The sequence below is a fragment of the Protopterus annectens genome, chromosome 6.part0 (assembly GCF_019279795.1).
Source record: "Protopterus annectens isolate FY-2018-M chromosome 6.part0, PAN1.0, whole genome shotgun sequence".
Classification (NCBI taxonomy): Eukaryota; Metazoa; Chordata; order Ceratodontiformes; family Protopteridae; genus Protopterus; species Protopterus annectens.
In genome coordinates this window covers 817,450,257-817,473,421 of record NC_056737.1, presented here as the reverse complement: position 1 = coordinate 817,473,421, position 23,165 = coordinate 817,450,257, and the positions used below count along the sequence as shown (strand labels likewise).

Here is a 23,165-nt window from a genome sequence, read left to right as displayed (position 1 = left end):
GACTATCTCCCAGAGTCCCAAAGGGGCTAAGGCTTCTATGGCAAAAAATCCTGTACCCTCTGAAAGGGACTCCAGAGCACTTGACAGGTGGGGGAAAAAGGTTTACACCTCAGCCACTCTAACTATGAGAGCTTTAAATTGCCAATTTCACATGCTAAAATATCAGCAATTTCTAATGTCTCAGTTAAAACAAAAAATGAGCACACTCCCTCAACAGTCTGAATTGAAAGAAATGCAGGATCTGTTGCATGCAACAGAACAGGTTGGCAAACATACTTTACAATGTGGGTTTGATTCCTTAGAGGCTTCCTGCAGAGCAGCTGTCACTGGGTCTGTTATACGTAGACATGCTTGGTTAAAGGAACAAGCTCTGCCTGATCATGTTAAAGCAAAGCTTCTAGATGCTCCCTTACAGCAGGATGTTTTATTTGGAGTTAAAGCAGAAGAAGTCTTAAAGAAAATGGAGGATAAGGCAAAATCTATGCAGACAGTCAAAGATTTTCTGCAGGTACAGCCCCCCCCCCGCTTCAGCAGAAATTGGCCAACAAAAAATTGGTCCTTTCCAGCTACTGACAGACCACAGAGGGGTAAATACAGACATCCAAGAGGTAGAGGACAACCACAAGCCCAATACAAACCTCGACAGTGGGGCATTGCAGCACAGAAGGGAGGAGAAGACAGGCCCCAAACTGCTAGAAGGCAAACTCAGTGACTTGCACCTCATCCGGCCAAGCAACACTCTCTTAGCAGCTCCCTTAGGAGGAAAACTCGCACTGTTTACAGACAACTGGCACATTGTCACAAAGGACAAATGGGTCCTAGACATAATTTCAAGAGGATACAGATTCCATTTCCACACCTTGCCAATGAAAAGAGGAATGCCAAACCTGCCACAAAATCAATGGGCAGAGGCACAAAAACAAATTACAGCTCTCATGGACATGAGAGCCATTCAACTGGTACCTGCACGGGAGCAAGGCCAAGGATTTTACTCAAGATTCTTTCTAGTACCCAGAAAGGACAATGCCTGGAGACCAATTCTGGACCTTTCAATTCTAAACACCTTCTTACAAGTACCCAAATTCAAGATGCTAACACTACAGCAGCTTCTTCCCATGCTGGGCAAGAAAGCATGGATAGTAACGTTGGATCTCAAGGAGGCATACCTGCATGTCCCTATCAGACAAAGTTGCAGAAGATACCTCCGTTTCTTTGCAGGTTCAACCCATTACCAATTCTCTGCACTGCCCTTTGGCTTATCCACTGCGACCAGGGTCTTCACAAAATGCGTGGCACCAGTAATTGCATACTGCAGACTAAGAGGAATTCAAATATACCCATACCTGGATGACTGTCTCATCCAAGCAGAAAGCAAGGACATCCTCTTACAACATCTGGCTTTTGTAAAACATCTTCTAAGTTGCCTAGGGTACACAGTAAATGAAAAGAAATCAAATCTAGTACCCTCACAAAATATGACATTCCTGGGTGCCAGCTTGAATACAACGGCCCAGAAGGCTTATCTGACGCCAGACAAACAACTACAACTGACTAAATATTTCAAAACAATGGCAACAAAGACCCAACTCCCTGCAAGAAAAATTCTGCAGGCCTTGGGCTTCATGGCATCTTGCATTCTACTCATACCATTTGCAAAGCTGCATATGAGGAAATTACAGTGGTACCTAAAAAGCGTATGGTCTCAACACAGCCACAGCTTGGACACAATGATATCTCTCATTCCCTGCCTACAACAGGAGTTTCTATGGTGGTCACAGGCATGTCACCTCAACAAGGGTCAGCCTTTCACCTTGCCCCCAGCCAGGCAAACTATGACAACAGATGCATCGGACTACGCCTGGGGGGCACACATGGCAGGACAGTGCGTTCAAGGCATATGGACTGCAGATCAAAGGAATCTGCACATCAATCAAAAAGAGATGCTAGCTGTACAGAATGCTCTGACAGCCTTCAAAAACCTATTACATCCAGGACAACTTAAAATAAGGACGGACAACACCACAGTAATGTGGTACATAAACAAACAAGGGGGTACACAATCCTACCCTCTATGCAGGCAAGCAATGACCTTGTGGAACACAGCACTGGCTTACCAAGTTCAGTTACAAGTTCAATTCCTGCCAGGAAAAAACAACACATTGGCAGATGACCTCAGCAGAAACAACATGGATCCCCACGAGTGGAAACTGGATCCACAAGTATTTACAATGATAACTCAGAAATGGGGCCTTCCAGACATAGACCTGTTTGCCAGCCCCCAAAACTGTCAGCTGACAAAATTTTGTACAAGGATACTTCACCATCAAGCTTGGAAAGTGGACGCACTCTCATTCAGTTGGAAAAACCTGACTGCATATGCCTCCCCTCCATTGCCTCTCCTCACAAAGGTGCTTCTGAAAGTCAGAAAGGAGAGACCGCGACTGATTCTCATAGCCCCAGACTGGCCACGCCAGTACTGGTACCCACTATTGAGGAATATGGCCCAGGGCCCACCTTGGCTTTTACCACAAATTGTTCATTTGCTCACACAGCAAAACAATCAGATTCTACACAACCAGCCCAAAACTTTAAATCTGGTTGCATGGCAAATCACCTAACCATCCAGCCAGCTCCTCTTTCCTAAGCAGTTATGGATGTTATTCTGGAAGCTAGGAGGCCCAGCACCAGAAAGGCCTACTCGGACAAATGGAAAAGATTTTGCGCCTGGAACCAAGCTAAAGGCCAAACTACACTTCAGCCTCACATGCCTCAGATTCTACTGTATTTAACGGAGATGTTGCACAAAGGACTTTTCTTCCATTAAAATCCATGCATCAGCTATTACAGCTCATTACAACACGGATCCACCCTTATTTTCACATCCACTTCTAAGGCAGTTCCTCAGAGGGGCAAAAAACATTAGGCCCCCCAGGAGAGCACCTACACCAACATGGGACCTCAATTTTGTTCTGGAAAAACTTACGCTACCTCCCTTTGAACCAGATTTCTGTGCAGATCTACAGTTTATATCATGGAAGACTGCTCTGCTGCTAGCAATAACTTCAGCCAGAAGAGTCTCCGAGCTGCAGGCTCTAATGGCAGTGGAACCTTTCCTCATTTTCCATCAAGACAGAGTCTCTCTACAAACTAATCCTTCCTTCATGCCTAAGGTGGTTTCCAGTGTGGCTTTAAATCAAACCATCCACTTACCCACCTTCTTCCCAAGTCCACAGAACAAAGGAGAAAGACTTCTGCATTCCTTGGACATTCACAGACAACTTTGTTATTACTTAGATAAAACTAAGGTTTTCAGAAAATCTGACCAGCTCTTTGTATCCTATGCTACAGCTTCACAAGGGAAGGCTATATCAAAACAAACCATTTCCAAATGGATAGGACACTGCATTCGTTTTTGCTACACCCATGATGGAAAACCAGTTCCTGCTACCATTAGGCCCCATTCTACCAGGGCAACAGCTACATCTACAGCCTTCCTCAGGGGGGTTCCAACCAAGGAGATTTTGGAAGCTGCAGCTTGGAGTTCAGTACACACTTTTACCAAACACTATCACTTACCACTTTACTCTAAGACTAGGGCTGGCTTCGCCACTGCAGTTCTGCAGGGCCTTCTAGCCTCCTCTAACCCTCTGTGACTCCACCACCCATCCTTAGCTTTGGGATTCTACCCAAGTGTGATGACTGCAGCAGTGTAACACGATGAACATAGTACAGTTTTGTACCTACCATAAATGTAGATGTTCGAGTGTTCACCCTGCTGCAGTTCAGGTTACCCTCCCTCCTTCCCCTCTGATCTAACTGGCTAAATCTCTACAATACCTTCCTGATGTATTTGCTTATAGCTGGATGGATTTTGTGTTTGTGCTAAAATTTCTTAAATTGGTACTAATTACTGACCACCTTTTTGGGGGCACCTGACATCTGGGGCAAGAAAAACTGAAGAAAATGGCGTCGGATGCATTATTTATGCCCCTGGCATACTGACGTCAGGGAAGAAGCGACAGCAACCGACGCCGGACCAAGACTTTGGAATTCCGGCCAACTGCGGGACCGCCTGACGACAGGATAACCCAAGTGTGATGACTGCAGCAGGGTGAACACCCGAACATCTACATTTATGGTAGGTACAAAACTGTACTTTTTCTTCACACTATGTATCCTCTGCTGCGTTCATTGCCTTGGATTTTGTTTTTTATTGGTTTTTGCTCTTTTCTTGGACTATTTATAGTTGCATTTATATTTGTATTTGTACAGTGTTATATACTGCTTTTTCACCACTTCCTCCCCATTTTGTCAGTTTAGGTCATATTTAACCTTAGAGTATTCAGAATGGCAAGATTTGATTACAATACATATGATACTTTTTAAATGTAAAATGAATCATGTGACACTCAGAGTATTTAAGTTGGTTTGTTTTATTGTAGAATTGTCTGAGGAAGTCTTGCTTATTAGAGCAAGACGAAAGCGCTAACTTGATGGTTTGAATTTTAACATTAAAGGTGGCCTTCGTGTTTTAAGAAGGGTCGGCAGCTTATTTTGGTGAATACAGTTGGTAAATTTACTTGCACAACTGCACTTTTTTCAGTTTCCTAAAACACATTTTCAGGGCTATTGTATTACTCCTAGACAATAGAATTCTCTGAAGCTTTTGATGCTCCTCCTGCCTTTTAAAGGGAGCGCACCATGTGCTTCTGGCAGGAGGAGCGTCTGGAAGATGCCTAAAGCTTTTGGAAGTTGGCTGGTGCAGGTGGGGTAAACTCACATAATGTAGGCTTTTGCAGTCCATTAAAACCTCAACAGTTACTGTAAGTTTACTTACCCAACTGTTCTTTCCCAAGTTCCCCTTTCTTTCCCATGACACCTCCAGCAATTGCTGACTACCTGTGGAAAAATTTTGGTGAATAAAAGTACCGTTGCACACAATTCCCTGCAAAAAATGCTAAACCTTCTAGATTTTGTTGCATACTTGGAATTCATGCAAATATTATCGCATTGTTTGCATATTGCCTTTCCATTCTCATTTCACCAGTGAGACGTGCCCTACCAGTTATCCATTTTTTTAACAGCAGCCTCTGTTCTAAACTCTGCTATAAACTAAACTCAGAAGTGGTCTTTCATTTAAGACTCATATGATTATACTCTGTCAATCAGTCTCCAACTCGTAGTCCAGACTTCTGCTTGGCTTCATCCCACACAGTAACTTTTCCCTCCTAAGTTACTTACTGTCAATACCTTGGTTCCTTTGCTAATTTTATCCAATAAATTCTAGCTCCCTTTTGCCTATTTTCTAGGCTCCTTCTTGCAGTCATCTGTATTGATAAATAATAACCATGTCCTTGATCTTGGAGGAAGAGAGCTTTTATCTTTTGGATGTTATTTTGTCCTATCTCGCCTTCATTCTTACTGGCTGGGTTTGGAGCCAATCCTCGGCTCCGACTTGGCCGAATAATAAAGCTCGAAGTCTTTCACTTGGCTCATGGCTGAACACCTATCCCATCATGCAGTGGTGTAATCCCCCAGATCTCGTTTGCCACGTAAACAGATCAGAGGTTCTTCATCTTGGTCATGGCTAAGTGTTGGATTTTTTTATTAAAATCTATATATTTTTTTCTTATAGTTACTTGTAATTAGTGTTAAGATTAGTTAGTCAGTCATATTTCTGATAATATAATGTGGTTTTTTTGCTCTTGCTATTAGTGCTTATTGCATGTATATATTTCGCCGTATTTGGCTTTTGTGGTTGGCCGTCGCTTCCCTCGTCTGGTCATTGATGTCCTTCAAGGATGCATCTGCAGTCATAACATATGGGTTGTCCTGCCTCAGGCAGCCCTTCGGTCGGCCGGATTCCAAAGTCTGGGTCTGGCCTCGGCTGATGTCGCACTTCACCCGACGTCATAGCTCCTGAGGTATAAAGGCATCAGCCGACGCCATTTTCCTCAGTCTTTCTTGCCGCGCGGTGCCTGAAGCAGAAGCTGTTCGCAAGTGCCGGTCGGTCAGATCCAGAGATTTCAGCTACCGAAGACTTCTAAAAAAGCTAAGTACCCCGTTGGGGACTCTTTCTTGCCTCAGCCGATGTCAGACAAAGTAAATAATTGTTTAACTTGTGGGAAACAAATACCTCATAAGGATTTCCACTCTTACTGCCTTCCTTGCTTAGGCCCAGACCACGACGTATCAGCTTGTTTAGCCTGTGCTTCCTTCAACCGACGGACGCTTAGACGTCGGTCGGAGTTTGCTGAAGAGTTTTTTGGCTCCGCTTTTGCATATAAAATGCCATCGGAGACTCCGATTACACATTTAGCTAAAAAAACGCAAGGAAAAGGACAGACACTCGCGGCCCGCGGTTTCGGCTGAAACCACGGTTAGGCCTACCGTGAGTGTCTCGGTTTCGGCGGAAACCGAGACCTCGGTTCTCCCTTCGGCCAAAGGCATGCCTCCGACAACCGAGGCCACTACAGATATTCCTACTGAAGAAGCAGGCACGCAAGATTTGTCCGACACCATTCCGTTGGACATCTCTACTCCTGCACGTGGGGCAGCTAGACCCCCTGCTTCTATGTCTATCAAGGCCTTTTCCAGGGCTAAAGCAGCTAAACTTTCCAAGGCCTTGCCTACAAAGGCTCCCTCTCACAGACCTACCTCAAGTACTCAGATTCTCAGCCTTGCTGAGGACCTTATTTCTCTGATCAGGGGATCCCAACCTCACCCAGACAGGGCCTCACAACCCCCTCCTGAAAAGAGGCCTAGGACTGAACCCCCTGAACCTCTCTCCTCTGACTATTCCTCGGATGGTTCAGATTTATCTGACCATCATGAAGGACCTTACTCACCTTATGAGGATTCTGATGCAGAAGACTCCATTCCTTCTGCCTCCCCTCCAAAAGAATTTTCATTTGGGGAAACTGTACACTCAATGAGGGAATACTTCCAATGGCAGGGTCAGGATTTCTCTGATTCTAGGAAAAGGCTAAGGACCTTTTTACACTTACCACAGCATAGGCCTTTAGCCATACCACCTGTACTATCTGCTGTTGATGATGCATACAATGATGCCAGTACTGCCCCTGATTCTCTTCCCCCGGCCCCTGCCAAACCTGACAGATACTACAGGGTCCCGGATTCTCACTGCCACTTGTATAAGGCCCATGCTGCAGACCCAGAAACCATTTCTCAGGGCCCTAAAGGTGTTGCAGCTGCCTCTGCCAAAAGCCCCCTACCCTCTGACAGAGAATCTAGAGCATTAGAGAGATGGGGTAAAAAGGTTTATACTTCTGCTACTCTTTCTGCCAGGGCTTTAAACTGTCAATTTCACATGATACAGTACCAGGAATTTTTGTTAGATCAGCTGAATAAAAAGCTGTCCTCTCCTGATCCTTTAGACCGTAAGTCCCTTCAGGATTTGGTACACAACTCTCAGCAGGTCAGTAATCATTTCTTAAAATGTGGCTATGATGCACTGGAGGCTTCATTTAGATCAGCTATGACTGGAGCAGTGATTCGAAGACATGCCTGGCTAAAAGAACAGTCCTTACCAGACCATGTTAAGTCTAAACTCCTAGATGCCCCTATGGAGAAACAAAGTTTATTTGGCTCCCCTGCACAGGAGGTACTAAAGAAAGTGGAAGAAAAAGCAAAATCTGTCCAAACAGTCAAGGATTTTCTGCAGGTCCAACCTCCTAGGTTCAGCAGAAATTGGCCTTCAAAAAATTGGTCCTTTCCAGACACATCCAGAGCACAGAGAGGCAGAAATAGACGCCCAAGAGGCAGAGGTCAATCAAGGGGTGCCTACAGGGGTCGTCAATGGCAACCTGCCAACCAAAGAAGTGCCGCCACAGCTACGACTGCAACCACTTCCACAGGACAGACACAATGACTTGGCTCTGATTCCGCCTACCAGGGAACAACTGGAAGCACCCTTGGGCGGAAAGCTAGCTTTATTCTCAAAAAACTGGCATTGCATTACAGGAGACAAATGGACTTTGCAAACAATAGACAAAGGCTACAGGTTTCACTTCCACACTCTACCAAAAAAGAGAGGAATGCCAAACCTTCCACCAAGCCAGAAATCAGAGGCTCTAAAACAAATAACCAGCTTACTAAAGATGAGAGCAATAGAAAAGGTACCATTTATGGAACAAGGCCAAGGATTTTACTCCAGACTATTCCTTGTACCAAGAAAAGAAAATCAATGGAGGCCTATTCTCGACTTGTCCGCACTGAACACATATCTCATTGTTCCAAAATTCAAGATGCTGACCCTACAGCAACTTCTTCCCATGTTGGGCAAGGAGTCTTGGCTAGTGACTCTAGATCTCAAGGAGGCATACCTGCACGTCCCTATACGACCAGATTGCAGAAGACACCTCAGATTTCTTGCAGGATCAGAGCATTATCAATTCTCAGCATTGCCCTTTGGCTTATCTACTGCGCCCAGAGTATTCACGAAATGCCTGGCATCAGTAATTGCACATTGCAGGCTTCAGGGAATTCAAATCTACCCATACCTGGACGACTGCCTAATACAAGCAGACAACAAGACAAAAATAATAAAGGATTTGCCCTATGTCATACAAGTGCTGCAAGCCTTGGGATACACAGTCAACATACAAAAGTCAAGACTAGTGCCATCCCAAAGGATAACTTTTTTGGGGGCAGAACTTGACACAATAACTCAGATGGCTTTTCTCACAGAAGAAAAACAAAAGCAACTACCAGTCTACTTCATGACATTAACAAGACAAACTCAGCTTACTGCAAGGAAAGTCCTGCAGGCCCTGGGTTACATGGCATCCTGCATAATCTTGATCCCACATGCCAGGCTGCATATGAGAAAATTACAATGGTACCTAAGGAATGTATGGTCTCAACACAGACACAGTCTAGAAGCCCGGATACCAATCATTCCATGCCTGAAAAAAGAATTCCTGTGGTGGGCTCAGGCCTGCCAGATCAACAGAGGATTGCCTTTCAACAAACCACAACCAAGGCAGATCATCACCACGGACGCCTCAGACCTAGGCTGGGGGGCACACATGGAAGACAAGTGTATCCAAGGCCTATGGTCCCAAGACCAGCTGAATCTACACATAAATCTAAAGGAGATGCTGGCAGTGAAGCATGCAATCGAGGCATTCAAATCATTCCTCCAGCAAGGACACCTGCCGATAAGGACGGACAATACCACAGTCATGTGGTACATCAACAAACAGGGAGGCACACATTCATACCCTCTGTGCTGGATGGCAATGGACCTGTGGAACTTAGGCCTGAATCTCAACATCCAACTACAGGCCAGATTCGTACCAGGGAAAGACAATTCACTAGCAGACAGCTTAAGCAGAACTACCACGGATGCACACGAATGGATGCTGCATCCAGATATCTTCAAAACCATAACAAAGAAATGGGGAATGCCAGAGATAGACCTGTTCGCCTCCCCACTCAACCATCAACTGAAGAAATTCTGCTCAAGAGTGTACCACCCACAAGCCTGGAGGGTGGACTCCCTTTCTTTCAGCTGGAAGGCCCTGACAGTATATGCCTTTCCACCTCTCCCACTGATGTACAAAGTTCTACTAAAGATCAGAGAGGAACAGCCAAAGGTAATTCTGATAGCTCCAGACTGGCCAAGGCAGCATTGGTACCAGCTACTGAGAAGCATGTCTCGGACGAATTCATGGCCTCTACCTCTATGTCCTTTACTTCTAACGCAGAACAACTACAAGACCCTGCATCCAGACTTAAAAACCCTGCAGCTAACTGCTTGGAAAATTGCATAAAACAAACCCAACCTGTTTTATCTCAGAGGGTTAAGGACATTATCCTGGAGGCTCGCAGACCCTCCACAAGGAAAACATATTCAGCCAAATGGAAGAGATTCCTCATTTGGAGTGCAGCAAAGGGAAGAAATGTCACACTGGCAAACCTAGCACACATCCTAGAATACTTAGCAGAACTGTTCCACAATGGCCTGTCCTATTCTTCCATTAAGATTCATGCATCAGCAATTTCTGCAGACTACAACATGGATCCTCCTGTCTTCTCTCATCCTCTCCTCAGACAATTTCTGAGAGGAATCAAAAATGTAAAACCTCCAAGGAAACCACCTCTGCCTGCATGGGATCTCAATTTTGTGCTAGAAAAATTAACACTTCCCCCTTTTGAACCAGCAGCAACAGCAGACTTACAGTTCTTATCTTGGAAAACTGCCTTCCTGCTAGCAATCACTTCAGCAAGAAGGATATCCGAGTTACAGGCATTAATGGCAGTGCAGCCTTTCCTTATCTTTCACCAGGATAGAGTGTCTCTAAAAACCAATCCTACTTTTATGCCAAAGGTGGTATCCAGAGTATCCCTGAACCAAGCTATTCATTTACCTACATTCTTCCTTAACCCACAGAACAGGGGGGAAAAACTACTACACACCTTGGATGTACACAGACAACTGCGCTACTATCTGGACAGAACTAAGGCCAGCAGGAAAACTGACCAGCTTCTGGTAGCATATGCAACAGGAGTGCAAGGAAAAGCAATTTCAAAACAGACAATATCAAAATGGATATGAAATTGCATTCGATTCTGCTACTCATTTCATGGAAAGACAACTCCTGAAAATATCAGGCCTCACTCCACAAGAGCTACAGCCACCACTACAGCTTTCCTACGAGGTGTGGCTACCAAAGACATTTTAGAAGCTGCTACTTGGAGCTCCGTGCATACATTTGCCAAGCATTACAATCTTCCTTTATACTCCAGATCCCGATCAGGTTATGAACTGCAGTTTTACAAGGGATCTTAACTACACCGTCATTATCTTAGTGCCTCCTCCCCCAGTTTGGCTATGGTATTCTACCCATATGTTATGACTGCAGATGCATCCTTGAAGGACATAGTACAGTTTTGTACCTACCATAAATGTAGATGTCCGATAGGTATGCATCTGCAGTCAGGATTACCCACCCTCCTTCCCCTCTGTGGTATTCCTAGGGTACTTACCCCTCTCTTAGCTAGCTGGGGGAATCTATTGTGGTGTATTTGTTCGTATGTATATATGTATATATACCTTTTGATTTCTACTGTTTGGAATTTTCTACTTTTATACAAATTTAGCCTTCCTAGAGGGTACCTGGCATCTAGGGCAAGAAACACTGAGGAAAATGGCGTCGGCTGATGCCTTTATACCCCAGGAGCTATGACCTCGGGTGAAGTGCAACATCAGCCGAGGCCAGACCCAGACTTTGGAATCCGGCCGACCGAAGGGCTGCCTGAGGCAGGACAACCCATATGTTATGACTGCAGATGCATACCTATCGGACATCTACATTTATGGTAGGTACAAAACTGTACTTTTCTCCTATCCCGTTTAACTTGCAAAGCCCATAGCTTTTAGGGGTTTTGTTGTACTTTCTTATTGGAACACTGTTTAAGTTAGAAGTGCTTCCAATCTCTGTGTTGTAATGTGTGGTTGTTTTTCCCCTTAGGCAGTTAGCTAAGCTTGTGCCTATTTAAGTTAGAGGGTATAGTTAACCTTCTCCCTTTTCTAGACTAGTTAAGTTTCCTTTGTTGACTTTACAATAGACAGATCTGTCAGAGTGGTGTGCACTTTTAGTTTAGTTATATACATTTTAATATAATCCTTTTCAGATTGTAGTTTGATAATATAATCCTTTTCAGCGTGTGGTTTGAATTTATACAAAAATAGTTATAGCTTGTTGTGACATAATGTCTAAAGAAATGTCAAATGTGCTCCCAGAAAATGTCCTTGACCGATGGTCATATATGAGTATGTCTCGGAGCCATCCATTTACAAGAAACATGTACCTTCTGCCATTCCTTTAGCTCTAGGGGTTTTACTAGAGAGGGCTTCTGCAGTCTCCTTTCTTTGAAAGTTTAGAAAGTCAGAGCACCTCCAGTAAGACTTAAGTCCCCATCTAAAACTGACAAACCTACCAAGAGATCTAATTCAACTTCTGGCCATTCGGAACCACCAGGGAGGACAGCAGAAACAACCCAATCGGATCCAAGACCTTCTGGATGAGACAAACCAAGCTCCTCTGTGCCACAGGCTTTGGTGCCAGTCTCCTGAATTGTTACCAGTATCCCTTACTCTGAGGTTTCCCATTTTACAGAGATCTCGCTCGCCTACCCTTTCTTCTAGGTCCTCCAGGAGCCTATTGGATGACGATGTGGATAGGGTGGTGTGCAGACTGTTGAAGTCGCCGGCAAACCTTTTCTCGGCTTCAACCCAGTCTGTTCCAGAGCTATTAAAGGTCTTTTCATCCACATCTATTCCTCCTCTGAGCCATGCTGGAACATTGGAGCCAGAATGTCTAGTACGCATTGTAGTAGAATCTTCATTGCTGAGACTCACTCTGGAGATTTCGGAACCATTGTCTGCTTCGACATCCTCAATGCTGTCCATGATGTCTAGGAGCCGATGCTCTCCAGTCAGATCCGAAGGGGACGCTTGGACCCGAGACTGTTTGGTTCCAAGCTTGCGTCTCAGGGCTTCAGCGCGGGTAAGCTCGGCTCCTACACCGGGTTTGGAGCCTGTCCCCTTGGCACCAGCGATTCCCTCTGCTTCTTCAGAACCGGAGGTGTCCTTGGAGCAGGGGCGACGGGACTGCTTTTGAGCTGATGAGGAGTGTTCTGCCCCCCCCCCCCACAGCTCTACACAAGGGTACTGACATCCTTCCCCCTAAAGCACCGGCTTCTGACTCTGCACCACCCCAGTCACAGGACAGCGGAGATTCTGGGCCTCAGGGTGCCCCATTGGGCGAACAACAGTCTCCTGAGATCTCTCCAGAATACCCTTCTGAGGAGGCTCCCCGGAAGAGACTTTGCAAGAGGAAGCACCTGGACTCGCCAGATGAGTCAGTCACCTCGGGCACTGAACTCGAGGAGTCAGGAGGGTCCTCACGGCCTCCCTCTGAGGGCATTTCCTTTGCGGATATCCTAGAAATCCTTAAACAGAGAGGCAGCTGGAAACCCATCAACCCTTCTGATTAGGAGTCGATGTACCTGAAGGCCTTTAGATCTCAACTTTTAGCCACCTTGGGTGTCTCCATCTTTTGATGAACTCATGGAACTAGTTAGTCGAAAGGCATGGGAGTCACCAGATGCAATAGAACCGGTACCTCGGAGGCCAAATAAATTTATTACAGCCCCAACAGACAAAGTATTTCTTACAAAAGACGTCCCTGTAGATGCTATGGTGGTGGCAGCAGCCACTAAGAAGGAACTTTCCAAAACGTCCTCATCTGTCAATCCACTGGACAAGGAGTCTCAAACAATGGACAGATATGGAAAGCGTATTTTCACATCAGCGACTTTTGCCCTTAGATCGCTGAACTACCTAATGCACTTCACTAGACTTCAGAGAGATCTCCTGAAAGAGTTAGGAGATGCTTTTCAAGGTACATTAGCTGCAAGAGGTCTCAGATAAGATATCCTCTCAGCTGTCCACCTTAAATTCTGTAGTGGACTCCTCCATGAGACTGATTTCTTACGCAGCGGATGGAGCAAGCAGGGCAGCGGGTTAAGGAGTTTCCCTAAGGAGACGCACTTGGATGCGCTTGTGTAATTTTGTGGAACCTTTCAAGTCTACCTTTGTCAACGCCCCTTTCACTCTATGGACCAAAAGTCAGACACACTCAACAGATGAGAGCAGGAAGGGAAAACTCTCTCTGCTGTTGGGAGTATGTTTTTCCTTACCTTCCAGACCCTATCCTAAGGGTCAGAAGGGTGGTAAAATGTGGTTCATAAAATCCCAGGGAGTTTTTCAAGACACACGAGGTGAATCCTTGCCCAGGGGCACAGAGGGATGCAATAATGGTAGACGTCCATACGGCAAAGGGGGTCTGCAAAATCATGGTGACCGTGATTCCTTTCGTGGCTGACCCTTCCACCGCTCCTGAAAGGAGACCCGCCTGCCCTCCTCTGGAGGCAGTTGGGGGCGTTTATCTTTGTGCCCGAAAGCCTGGCAAGAGATCACAAAAGGCAAGTGGGTATAAAGTATAGTATCCAGAGGTTACGCCATTCCATTTTGCCTTCCCGGTCCACACGGCAGAAAAATCCCAGATGTTCCACCCAGTCAAAGGGAACAGGCAACTGTAGAGATTCAAAAGTTGCTGGAAAAAAGTCATCCAAAGAGTCCCCGCAGACCAAATAGGATTTGGAACTTACTCGAGATTCTTTTTAGTGCCGAAAAAAACAGGAGACTGGAGACCCATCTTGGATCTCAGCAATCTAAACAATTTCATAAAGAAGGCAAAGTTCCGAATGGTGACACTGCAGTCTATTCTTCCCTTTTTAGGTAAAGACAATTGGGTGTACTCGATAGATCTCCAGGATGCGTACTACCATATAAAAATGGACAGGCCATCAAGGAGTTATTTGCACTTCCGGCTGGGAGCCAGGCATTACCATTTCCGAGCTCTGCCCTTTGATCTCACTACAGCCCCCAGAGTGTTCACCAAATGTATGGTAGTAGTCACGGCTCACTTGAGACGAATGGAATTCCAAGTGTTTCCATACCTAGGCAACTGGCTCCTGACTGCCACCACTAGGCATCTTCTACAACAGGCAAGAGAAGTCACATTACAACTTTTTTCTCACTTGGGGATAACAATAAATTCAAAAAAATCTGCCTTGTTGCCATGTCAGCATATTACATTTATAGGAGCAGATCTCGACACTGTCTCCATGATGGCAGAGTTAACTGCGGAGATGGTATCCCTACTCAGAAAACAGATTTCCAACCTTCTGCCAACAACCAAAGTGAAACTGAAAACAGTCTTAAAAGTTCTAGGAACCATGGCAGCAACAATAACCCTAGTTCCAAACAAATCCACAGGCAGGTAGAACAGACCAGATAACGATAATTAGCATAAAATTTATTAACCATAAAAAATAAAATAAAATCAAGCGCTTTTGCCCGGCTGAGTACCAGGCTTTATCAAGATACAAAATTCCCCAAAATAGAAGCTTAAATAACTTAATACTAAAGTCATGTGACTTGTTAATTATTGAATTGAACATATAGTAGACTATTAAAGTACTAGCAGCAGTTTAAAAGTTGACAAACAAATGTAAGCCGTGTGTCAAATAATCCTCAATACATAAAATACAATTGTGTTGAAAATTATACTAAAAACACCATGTAAAATTTTTTTTTTTTTAATGAAAATATTTCATTAAAACTTATATTTCTAATAAACTGCATAAAAAATCACAACTTAGCTTTCCTTAGTTTGAGCATGCTCACAATGCTAATACTCTCGTTAAGACCAGGGGGTCTAGTGGCATTTAATTTGAGTTGCCACAACAGCTCTTTGTATTCAAGACGGGCTTCCCAGTCACCTCCTCTGTGGTCCTGTATAACCTGTTCAAGGACAATGAATTTAAGCTGCATGTTAGGGCAAGAGCCAAGATGTTTAAAAAATCTGTTGTGGCAACTCAAATTAAATGCCACTAGACCCCCTGGTCTTAACGAGAGTATTAACATTGTGAGCGTGCTCAAACTAAGGAAAGCTAAGTTGTGATTTTTTATGCAGTTTATTAGAAATATAAGTTTCAATGAAATATTTTCATAAAAAAAATTTTTACATGGTGTTTTTAGTATAATTTTCAACACAATTGTATTTTATGTATTGAGGATTATTTGACACACGGCTTACATTTGTTTGTCAACTTTTAAACTGTTGCTAGTACTTTAATAGTATACTATATGTTCAATTCAATAATTAACAAGTCACATGACTTACAGTATTAAGTTATTTAAGCTTCTATTTTGGGGAATTTTGTATCTTGATAAAGCCTGGTACTCAGCCGGGCAAAAGCGCTTGATTTTATTTTATTTTTTATGGTTAATAAATTTTACGCTAATTATCGTTATCTGGTCTGTTCTACCTGCCTGTGGATTTGTTTGGTTATTTCGTTTTGGTATTTTTCAATAACCCTAGTTCCCCTAGCCCAGATGCACATGAGAATTCTGCAGTGACTCCTTTTTTCTCAATGGTCATTTCAAGAACTCACCAGATCAGAATCAGTCATGCAAGAAGGATCTATGATGGTGGCCCCTTTCCATTGAAGTGACATTAGGTCACCCATTTACCCTACAACAGCCTGCAGCGACAGTGACCACGGACGCCTCCCAGATGGGGGGGCACTATCTGGGGAGGACGGTCTAAGGCACATGGCAGGAGCATGAGGCCCATTTGCACATCAATGTCCTAGAGATGAGAGCAGTGCTGTTGGTGTTGCAAGCACTTCAGGACTCTTCCATTAGGAACAATTGTAATTCAGACAGAGAACATGTCGGTCGTCTGGTACATAAACAAGCAAGGAGGAACCAAATCTTACCCCCATTGCTGAGAGGCACTCTGAGTATGGCAATGGGCTACATATTCCCAATGCTTTCTAGTAGCAATGTGCATTCCGGGGAAAACCAACGTGATAGCAAACAGACTCAGCAAGGCAATACTCATGCCTCACGAGTGGACCCTAAAACAAGAGATAGTGGAGTTCATTTTCCGGAAATGGGGCCAGCCTTGCTTCGATCTCTTCGCACCACTTACTTTGCCCTACTCCCCCTCCAGGAGAGTCACCAAGGGACACACTTGTACATGATTGGCCCCCGGGACTGCTTTATGCATTTCCTCCCTTTCCTCTAATACCCAAAGTCATACAGAAAGCCAAGTAATTGGGAAGCAGGCTAATTCTTATTGCCCCATACTGGGCTTGTGAGATTTGGTTTCCTTTCCTCTGGCCTCATCTTTAGGAGGAACCGTGGATTCTGGACCCAGTTCCACACCTTCCGACTCATACGTCCGGAACAACCCACCCCTCCCTTCCAACCCTCAAATTGACATTGTGGCTGCTCCAGTTCCAAGTTTAGTCAGACTTCATAATTTCACACCGGCAGTGAAACATGTCTTAGTATCTTCACATAAGTCTTCAACAATGAAGTTGTATTCCAGTAAATGGAAGAGGTTCTCATACTGGGCCGCATCAAGAAACATTGATCCCTTCTCTGCCCCAATCAGCTTTATTCTTGAATTCCTAGCAGAGCTCATTCATCAAGGTTCCGCTGCAGCTACTATTAAAGTCCAGTTAGCTGCAATTTCTAGTTTTCATGTGGGTGACTGGAATCCTCTAACTTGATGTCCCACAGATTGTGCAAAGCTTTCTTAAAAGATGCTTGCTTATTAAGGCCTCCCATTAAGCCTCCCATTAAAGAGCTCCTATCACCATGGGATTTTAATTTTGTCCTGTCATATCTAACTTTACCTCCATTTGAGCCCTCATCAACATGTGATCTGAAATTTCTGTTGTGGAAAACAATTTTTATTAGTGGCCATTACTTCTGCAAGGAGAGTTTCAGAACTGCAAGCCCTGTCAACTAAACCTCCTTACTTGATTTTTCGTAAGGATAGAGTATCTCTTCGAACTAACCTATTCTTTTTGGCTAAAGTGTGTTCTCAGACTAATCTATATTGAGCTGCCAGCATTTTTCCCCAATCATGGCAACAAGACAGAATGCAAGCTACACCAATTAGATGTGCACAGACAACTCCGCCTCTATTTACACAGAACCAAGGATTTTAGGAAATCTGACCAATTGTTTATTTTCTTTTTAGAAGCAAAAAAAAGGTATGCCTGTTTCTAAGGTCACACTCTCAAACTGGCTTTCAAGTTTCATCACCTTTATCTACAGAACTAATAACAGAGAGATACCTTTCAAGGTCAAGGGACATTCTACAAGAGCCATAGCAACATCATCTGCCTATATAGCTAGACTATCAATGGACAGTATTTGTGCAGCTGCCACATGGGCTAGGGCCCCATACCTTTATCACTCATTACAAAGTGGATTTGGCCTCCAGGGACAGGGCCCCCTTTGGTTCCACTGTACTGAAAAGTGTACTCCCATGAGCCACCCAGGAAATGTGGTGCTAGGGATGCTGTCCCAACCATTAAGAATGAAGGCAAGATAGGATAATATAACATAAAGAAGTTGTGTACTCACCATAACGTTTCATGTTTGTTGTCCATCTCACCTTCATTCTTACGACCCTCGCCTTCCCCTAGCCCAAGGCTTCTGGAGGACTTGGAGGTTTTTTTTCCCGTAGGCAAGGAGATTCTCTGACTTTTCTTTATGTCTGTATTCTATGGTATGATGCATGTAAACACATTATTATGGTTAGCAGCAAACAAGATCTGGGGGATTACATCACTGCATGATGGGATAGGTGTTCAGCCACGAGCCAAGTGAAAGACTTTGAGCTTTAGTATTCGGCCGAGTCGGAGCCGAGAATTGGCTCCGAACCCAACCAGTAAGAATGAAGGCGAGATGGACAATAAACATGGAAAGTTATGGCGAGTACATAACTTCTTTTTGTGAAGAAATGGTAAATTGATCTTTCTGTTTGACTTGGAATAGAAGGTTATGCTCTGTTTCTCAACTGAGTAAGGAGATGTTTGGCTGTCAACATGAATCAACAGTTTGTGGCACTTAACTGCTTTGATTTTTGTAGGCTTAAGGTTTTTTTTCTTGCTGTGGCAACAAGAGTATCTTTTCCCATGAACAGTTAAAATATATGTATGTTATACAGTAAATAATAAAATGGAGCTGCACTGACATTGAGTTTTTACTTTTTGACCTGTGAAAATTCTAAGCTATGACATTTGGAACTGTTGTACACATTGAAAAGCTGGTGACCTGTACCAGCTGAAATAAGAAAATTAGTCAAGACTTTGACTGATAACTTTGCCAGAATTATTTATTTAGTTGTGTTAAACTTAAGTGCTTCACATGACTGCAGAAGAACTAGGAAAACAAGATTGTTGTGCATGTTGTCTTCTTAACACTTTTCACACACACTTTTATCATTTAAGTTCTATTTCTGGGTCAGCTGAAAAAGTTTGTCTTTTTTTATTTTAGGGAAGGATTACTCAAGAATTTCTCAGGGTAACTTTTGTAGATTGTTATCATAATCCCACAAGAGCCTAGTGAATTCATGTTAACTCTTTGATGGACAATTCTGTGAGTGCTGACTCATTTTATTGAAAACTCTGAATGCCACTTCAGACTTCAGTGAGCAACAGTTTTTTTTTTTTTTTTTTTTTTTTTTGCATGGGGCACCATATGGGAAGAGACCCCCATACCTCTCCCATCATCTTCTGTATACTAACTCCATTGTTCTGCAACCTTGGGGAAAAAGGACATTGTCTATGATTAGTGAAATATGTTCCAGAAGTATTGATTTGATGCGCCAGCAGTTGCAGAGTTATCCATCAATGCTTAACAGGTTACTTCATTAGTTCCGAGTTGCATGCCAGGTATCAAAACAATTTTATATTGAAAATACTTAAGATATCAAAAACTACTTGATATTGAAATCCTTTCTGTTCTTAAATATTTTTCTTGTTTTATTTTAAAATCTGATAGATAGGATAGTAGGATAAAGGATGTAGTATTAAAGAGAAATACAGTTGCTCATTCAAATTTTCTGTTTTAGAAGTTTGCTCAGTCAATAACCATATTTGTCCTGATGTTGTTTACTTAATAGTTGCTGAGTAATTTTGAGAAGATAGCTTTAATTGTTATGAAAATCTTTTTAGTGCCTTTTGGGATGTTTGCTTATGTCTACAACCAGATTATGGCACAGGTGTCAAATCTTTGAGACACTGCTTGGCACATCATGTTTTGCTTTGAAGAAGGAGAGGGAATGCAGCCTAAGTGTGTGTCAGCTTTTAACAGCTAAATATAAAGTCTTCGGTTACTGCTGGCAGCTGAATTTCCAGGTTTAAAATTTGGCAGCAGAAATAGCTTTTACAGGTACATTTCATGAAAGACTTGGAAAAATAAATGCTCTTTTCTTTTGTATCATAGTTTGAACTGACTGGACACAGTGTCTTTGACTTCATGCACCCTTGTGACCATGAGGAGCTAAGAGAAATGCTTACACACAGAATTGGTAAGTTTTGTTTACATGGACTACTAAAGATCCCCTGCACTGCAGCTATACTTTTTTAGAACAGGATTTATAAAGAAGAAGAAATCTGTAAAAGGTGTGCCAACTGAATGTAGTAAATGCATGCTACGTTTGCTTCTTTTTTTCTTGGACTGTATAGAAACCTAGATTGCACGCACAAACAGAAGGCCCTGCAAGTCCAACAAAGTCTGTCCATATTGCATGATTTCCCTTAGTTCATTGTTACCCTTCGCCTGTACTCCTGCCTTGTTAGACTTTTTTTCCTGTTGTATAATTTGTCCCATTCCAGGTGGGAATTTTGCTGTGTTTATCTGTATTTTTGCCATTCAGTATGAAATACATCGTTTCTAGCCATCTTAAATTTCCTAATTTTCTTTTTGTGCTATATAATACGTTTTGATTGCTATGCACACAGTAAAAGCCTTTATCTCTTTCATTTGTTAGCTTGGAACTTAAATGCTTGCAGATGACAATACTGAATCCAAAACCCAGAAATATGTAGTTGTATACAGGAATGAAATCTAAACATGAATTTAATACGCCCAGTGAAAATAGGCCTTGTTTTTTTAGGGGTACCGTTACACCTACTGGGTTACTGGGTTTGTGTGTGTGTACGTGTGTGTGTGTGTGTGTGTGTGTGTGTGTGTGTGTGTGTGTGTGTGTGTGTGTGTGTGTATATATATATATATATATATATATATATATATATATATATATATATGTATATAAATTTACACGACACGTATATATGGATCTACTTTGCATGCTTGAAAGCCCAAATACTTGAACATTATTTCCGCGAGACGGAAATAACAAAAATTAAAATCCTGAACCCCACATTTTTCCCAGGGCAAGTAAACACTTGTCCAAAACTTCATGAAAGCACACAGTAGTATCTGAAACCCACCTAGGTGGGGGGGGAGGCTACATCCCCCCACCCCAAACTATATAACTCTGGATCACACTATGGTTGGGAAAAGGGCATATATCCCTAAGTTGGTCAAGTTTGCACTTGCCCTGGGAAAAACTGGGTGTTTTGGGATTTCAGTTTTTTTTTTCGTTTTGCGAGAATAATAATCTGATGGTTATCCATGTCTTCATTCATCACCACAGGGTGTTGGATACGACATAGAATCCGTGCCGGCATTATTCAACCGACTGATCCAAGGCTCTGGCTCCTCTTCCTTCCATAATGCCCTGCTGCCCTCTAATCCCCAGATCCCGTTTGCCGTGCTTCCTGTGCAGATGTGTGTCCTCTGACTCTGGCTGGTTAAGTATAAAGTTTCTACCTTTTTTCTTTGCTTATCTTAGTGTTGTGGTTTTCTAGTTTAGTTTACTGTTTTTATAGTTCTTCCCTTCCCATTAGATTAGTTAGTCTAGTTGTGTGTGTGGGCCTTGGCATCCTTTTTCTGCTTTCAGCCATTGAATCTTATCTAGTTTCAGATAGTTGTGTTGTTTTCTGCATTAGTTGTAACTTTAGATTTTTAGAATGTCTGATAGGCCTGCTGGGTTTAAAAAGCGCTCCTCATGCAGTCGGAAGATGCCTTATTTCGATACACATGAGGAGTGTGTTTATTGCTTTGGCACTTCGCACCGGGAGGTTGAGTGAGACCTTTGTGCCACATTTAAACCCCAGGGCCTTAGCAGAGCGCCACAACAGGTTACCCCTGAAGGGGTCTGGTTCAAGAGGGAACTTTTCATTTCTCCTTTGAAGGCTTCTTCTTCTGATCTGAAGAGGAAGACCCCTACTCTTCAACCAATTCCCACCAAGAAACCACGGTTATAGGACCCCAAGTCTCCAGATCCGATTCCAGCCCGGTCCGCCTCGAATCAAAGGTTTTTGAAGCCGAGAGCCACAGAGCAATTGGTCATTTCCAGCTCCTCTCCAGATCAGAGGCCCTCTGATCTGACCAAGGTGGGACCAGCCTCAGATCCAACCTGTTTATCGGGTCCGTCTGCTGAGCCTATTAAGCCTTCGGATCCAACAGGGTCGTTGGATCTGATTGTAATGTTGAAGGAGCCTGCCATCCCTTCCACATCAAAACAGAGATCTCAGTCGGCTCCTAGACGTTGGATCTGTTCCCTGGAAGCTGGCAGTAGGTCAGAGAGTTCTCCCTCCAAGTCCAACCACTCATCTGTCTCCTCTAGATCTTCTACGAATCTTCTACCCTCAGATATGAACAAGATGATAAGGAGTTTTCTCAATGCCCAGATAGAGTTGGGTCTCTTGGTTTTTCCTGCCTATTCAGCCGGGACCCCCCCCCCCAGCTTCTCATTCTCCTCATCCAACCCCGCCAGGTCTGAATTCTAGGGACCAGGAAGTTTGCAGGCAGATTCTGGCAAGGCTGAGTATTACCCCTTTCCCGTCCCTACCAGGGTTCCTGGCTTATTCTGTTCCTCCACCCTTGGAAAGGGGTGAGCCACAATACTGGAGTAGTTGACGCCAGTTCTGTGGGGGGGGGGGGGTCCTGGTACCATCTTTTCGGACCGATTCCCTTTTTCTCTGCGGTTCAGCTTTTAATAGCTCTGAAGCCGGTATCATGCAGGGGTTACGGGGCTGTTTCCGGGCACAGTGTTTTTTATGTTTCACTGTTGTAGTCATTACATTTGGGTAATCTGCTGGCAGGTTGCCCTCAGACGGCCTGAATATCAAAGTCTTGGGTCCTGCGTCAGTTGCTGTCTCCTCTTCCATGACGTCAGGTCATCAGGGGTATAAAACATGCAGCCAACGCCATTTTCTTCAGTCTTTCTTGCCGCGCGGTGCCCGAAGCAGAAGAAGTTTGCAAGTGCCGGTCGGCCGACTCCTGAAATTTTTGCATTCGAGTTTCAGAACCGAAGTCTTAAATTAAAGCTAAGTACCCCGTTGGGGAAACTTTTTCTTGCTCCTTTCTGATATCAGTAAAAGTTAATAATTGCATTACTTGTGGGAAGCAAATACCTCATAAGGATTTTCATTTGTACTGTATTCCTTGCCTAGGCCCAGATCATTCCGTGCCTTGCTGTTGGTTTTGTGCTAGATTTAACCAACACACTATTAAGCATTGGTATATCTTTGCTTCAGAATATTTTGGAAACAGATTTAATTACCCTGAAATGTCGTCGGATAGCAATCCGACTACCGGAGTTCACAAAAAACGCAAAGAAAAGGAC

At 43.6% G+C, this 23,165-nt stretch overlaps 1 protein-coding gene across 1 annotated transcript in view; it reads left to right on the top strand.

The window, feature by feature from the left end:
- HIF1A (hypoxia inducible factor 1 subunit alpha) overlaps positions 1–23,165 on the top strand; it is a 1,533,321-nt gene that overhangs the window by 328,095 nt on the left and 1,182,061 nt on the right. The window contains exon 4 of the mRNA XM_044074492.1: positions 19,913–19,997. Coding sequence (XP_043930427.1) covers positions 19,913–19,997 — 85 coding nt within the window. The remainder of the gene's footprint in view (positions 1–19,912; positions 19,998–23,165) is intronic.